Source organism: Aphanomyces astaci (assembly GCF_000520075.1).
Source record: "Aphanomyces astaci strain APO3 unplaced genomic scaffold supercont1.56, whole genome shotgun sequence".
NCBI classification, from domain to species: domain Eukaryota; phylum Oomycota; class Saprolegniomycetes; order Saprolegniales; family Verrucalvaceae; genus Aphanomyces; species Aphanomyces astaci.
This window is the reverse complement of record NW_009798319.1, coordinates 201425-206110: the sequence shown is the minus strand read 5'-3', so window position 1 is coordinate 206110 and position 4686 is coordinate 201425. Positions and strand designations below refer to the sequence as shown.

General features: G+C 46.6%; 2 protein-coding genes across 2 annotated transcripts; both read right to left on the bottom strand.

Moving 5' to 3' along the window:
• Positions 1-513: 513 nt before the first annotated feature.
• H257_14295 (hypothetical protein) lies at positions 514-937 on the bottom strand (the record flags this gene model as incomplete). The annotated part of the gene is made up of 2 exons (XM_009842064.1): positions 514-774; positions 902-937. 2 exons carry the CDS (start codon positions 935-937, stop codon positions 514-516), a joined length of 297 nt encoding a protein of 98 aa, XP_009840366.1.
• Positions 938-3639: 2702 nt separating this feature from the next.
• H257_14294 (hypothetical protein) lies at positions 3640-4161 on the bottom strand (the record flags this gene model as incomplete). Its single annotated transcript, XM_009842063.1, has 1 exon — positions 3640-4161. The coding sequence occupies one exon, from the start codon at positions 4159-4161 to the stop codon at positions 3640-3642; it is 522 nt and encodes a 173-aa protein (XP_009840365.1).
• Positions 4162-4686: the final 525 nt, after the last annotated feature.

The following is a 4686-nucleotide window of genomic DNA, read 5'->3' as shown; positions in this document are numbered from 1 at the left end:
AGTGATTGCGACCTTTCCAATATGATTATTGAATTGGCCAACGACGTAGCCAAGGACTTAGCTATGAGTGAGTTTTGCACGGAATTGGAACAGCTTGACCTTGAAGTGGACGATGTCGACGACGAGGTTGATATCTTGAGAATTCTGGATATAAACATTGAATAATAATATCTTGCATTTTGTATTGTCATGAATTGTGTTTATTCAACTGTAACAGTAGTACAATTGTTGCAATTATTATGGAACTTCAAGGATTGTCATTGTTGCACTTAACTGTAAACCGGGACAGAGGTAGTATTACTTTGGCTTCACTGCATAAGATCATCTCCTCCGCATTCCAGTAAATCGACACACCAATATCCGCATAGTGTTCGGATAACAACTTCCAGTATTGTGATGAACTGATAATACAGGATAATTCGCACCGCAAAAAGCCCAACTCCAGCCAGTAAATTCACCATCATTCGACCAGCCTGAGTGGAAACCCACGTTAATTTCGACAATGAGGTATGCTTATCTCCAGGAATGGCACGCAATGATACGCAACATCAGCCATCGACAGAGGTACGCTCGAGGAGTCGCTGGCAGTGACTTCTCTTCGCTTACCACCATCTTGTCGGCGTTGATGGCGTTGTGATCAAAGTAATCGACGCTGCTGTCTGACTCTGTAGAAGTCGCGACAAAGTGACGATAGAATTTCAAGTCGCAGAGCCGACTGGGCGGACTCTGCTTCGGCTTCCATTGCCGACACCAGTTGGACACGGCGGTCTTGGCCTACGTCGTAGACTCACCTCATCACTGTCTGGCAACGTGGCTACCTCTGCTCCGATTGACGCGAGTTTGCCGAACAAGTGGCGGAGAGTGTGATGGCCAGGAAGATGGTGGCGAGTCGCTTTCGTACAGTGCTGTGGATGCGAGTCACGATGATTGCATCCATGAGCACGCACCACGTCATGGAGAATAATATGTATTACTATTATTGCTGTTAACAATTTATGAGCAACTTGGACGCCTCCGCACTGGAACACTAGTATGCAGCTGCCACGATAGGCAATTTTGATGCCAATGGAGTGCTTGTAACATACACAAGTAACGTTAGTTGTTAATTGTGTCGTGACGAGTATTCTACAGGTTGGTTCAAACGCCTCAGGGGATTGCCGAGCAAAGTCTGAGACTTCGCGAATATGAGGCGGTTGCTTTACGCTACATACTTCAAGAAGTCTCACGTGTCCCTCAGCAGCGAGGGATGTCATGGTGGGCAAGTTGCAACAGCTAGTGTGCCGGGTGCATCTTTCGGTTGTGTACACAAGGGTTTTTGATTCTAGCTCACTATTAATCCCATGAAATTAAATATTAATTAATATTGGTAAACTATGCTTCACTTGATTTTCAAACGTTTAATAGTTGTAGTGAAGATATAGTTTGAAGCATTGATGGCATCCAGTTCCATCGATAGTAGATGCAAGGTATGTGTTTATTAGCGACATACGATGGTCATAATTGAGCGCTTTACGAGATTCTAAACGAAAATTATCGGTCAATAAGAGAACAACTGCAGTACATGTAGATAGATATAAGTGACGGGGGCTGGTACTGTACACGATACTCATATTCGGCATTTAAGTTTGGGGGTGCTGATTTGAGGTGAAACGTTAGTTGGGATAGATTGAATCGTAGTTGCGCCCCCCCTTTTACATTTCAAAGTCCTTACCCCATGACAACATTGAGTTCTAGACTGCAGTTTGAGGGGGGCAAAGATGTAGTAACGTTACTTAATTTGGGGGGCAGGCATTAAAATGGTGATTTGAAATACATTGTGACGTGACGTATTAATATGGTGATTTGAAGTACTGTACATTAAGGCCGAGTCTGGATGCCACAGTAAATTATACGAAAATAATATTCTGACAGAGAATTCCCATTTCAAAATACTTTCATAATGTTTTGATGTGACCTCTGGATGCCATGATGGAATGAGAGATCCCCGGCTTCCACGGATTATTTCCGCAAGGATTTATTCGTCCCTCCCTCCCTTGGGGAATCCGGATAAAAAGGGCTGTGTTCGAAGAAGATCGGTCGAAGCGAAGCATGAGGTATGAAGCGTTGAGCGAAGTAAAAACCGAAGATGCAGGTTGGCGGAGCGGTTCCACAACTTGTGGTTATAGTATCGTCCCTCGCGGAGGAATGCCTTACAGATGATATTCCAAAACTCAATTTTTGCAGCTCGTATAAATTAATATCCTGAGCAACTGCTATAAATATTCATTGTAAACAGGAGATTAAAAAATCGATACAATTTGAAATTCAAAGCATTTAGCCATCCAACGCCAATATGGTGTCGTCATTTCGAAACCAAAAACGTGCACACCACGAACTTGTTGCCGCACCAATGCCATTGGAGTTACTTCTCACAAGCTATATATTGTGTACTTCTAATGTGACAATTATATAAGTGTACTATACTAGATTTCAATACGTACTTACATAGTGTATCTACTCAGGGTATTTATCGGAAGGTGGTGGATATTTGTTACAAAAAATTCACCAAATGTTAGATAATTCCCCTGCAATATCAACAAACACCAGGTGTATGACCTGAACAAAACCCATAACCTTTGTGTATACTTACCTCTACAAAGCTACATTTCACCTACTGATTTCCCCCCGACTTTGGACCAGAGCAAAAATCGATGTTTTCATAGGATATTCGGATTGACAGGTACTAACTCCGAATGGAAATCATTGATAGAATTACCGGTTACGTATAATAACTATTATATTATACAGGTATTTTAATATTTGCTACACCACATATCTCTGCCTAAACCTCTACAACCAGATAAGTCCAGGAGAAATCAGATATGGATGTATAGATACTATACGAAAGCACAGAGAAAATTGAGCATCATTCCAGATCGGTTTTGACCATAATTCTAAACATTAAAATCGGATTTCTTGTGAAATTCTCTATATGGCAGTGTACCCATCGTCAATTTTGACTGCGATACAAGCGTTCAAGGCCAATAAAGTAAAACCTATTAATCATTTCCAATCGGAGGTAGTACTACTTTTCACCCAAGTTTGGCTGCATCCAACCTATTACTCAAAACCGAGAGTTCACTGTTCAGGATGCAAGTTCGGCCCCAGCAGTTCGACATGGTTGCAGGCGAGTCAGATCGCCATGCTTCTTTCGCCGAGGCCATGGCCTCAACAAGGGGTACTTCATAGAGCCCTGTCTGTCGCCCCTCCATAACCATGTTGATGTGATCTAGTGTATTCTGTAGCTGAAGCTGCTTCAGCTTGGCCTTGAACGAATCAACGATTCCGGTAACTTGGGGCTGCAGGTGAATTGTCGTGTTTGGTGGTAACGTACTCTTCCAACGCGTAGGGTGGGGAATTGTCGACAAGCAGCAAGATCTTGCGGTCTTGTGTAACCATCCGGTCGTTCATGGATTTCAAGAAGAATTTAAGAATCCGTCCGTTCATGCACGCCTTCTTGCTCGCGTGATAATCGTAGCCCAGTTAGGCACCGGTACGTCTCTCGAAACGCCCGGTTGAGGGCTTTCCTGGTTTGGCTAGTTTCCCCCATTTAAGTTTCGCGCTGGTGTAGAGTATGTCATACAGGTCCTGATGGCGCTGTCAAGCCAGTCCTCGATTTCTTGGGGGGGGCCACGTTGTGGCGGCGGTAGAGGGGGGCACGGGGGTGAGTTGGGGGAGTTGACCTGCCAGGAGAAGTTGGGATGTGTGCCCGCCGAAGGAATCAATTTCCGCCTTGGCAAGGGTGCGGGTGTTGACAACGCGTATGGGCCGGACTCCAGTAAGCCGGGAGGGGGTGTAATCGCCGGGGCAGAGGTCCAGAGCCATGTATGGAGTGCCTGTGTGATCACTGGAGTTGATGGTGTGTAGCCAGATGCCACTAGCTCCCACTTTGTGGGCTGTTCGGGCCGAGATGTAGATATCGTCGAGAGTAACGGCCGTGTTGTTGCGGGCGTAGGTGTGCCTTTGGAGGGTAGGGTGGAGGTGACGGAAGGTGGAGATGAGCCCCAAGCGTTGCGTCCATTGCTGGAAAGCAATGCCGATATCATAGTTGGCGCCAGTGCGTAGCGTTGGGGCTGACCGGTCGAGGGGGTTGGGCCCATAGGTGTTGAAGTCACCTCCCATGATCACATAGTGATGTGGACCAGTGACGCGGGTAGCTAGCTGCCTGTGCTAGCCATTGCCATTCACGGTCCGTGTCCTCCTTGTGGGCTGCGGGATTGTCTTGACAATACGTGCCGAGTAGTGTAACTAGAGTGCCTTTCCCAAGGCGGATAGTGATAGCTAGACTACGTCCTGATGTGGAGTATGTGGTGGAGCGGGCGTCGATGCGGGAGTGCCAGCGTTGTATTTCATAGAGTAGACTCTCACTCGGTGGTTGCTGATGGCCATGAGGCTTGATGTATGCGCACCTCCGGGTGATGGCGTCCACAGTTGTGTGGCCTTGTGTGCCGGCAGATCAGCGTCAGCAATGATGAGGACGTCAAGCTCGTTGGCGCGGAACCATGTGGCCAGTTCGGCTCTCAATTTACCGCACGTGTTTTTATTGATTTTGGTCGTGGCAATACGCAGGCTATCTACCCGCGGGTCGGGAGTCGGGGGTGTACCTACGTCGCCAATGTAGGCCTCACTCTCGAGGGTTTCCCGGCG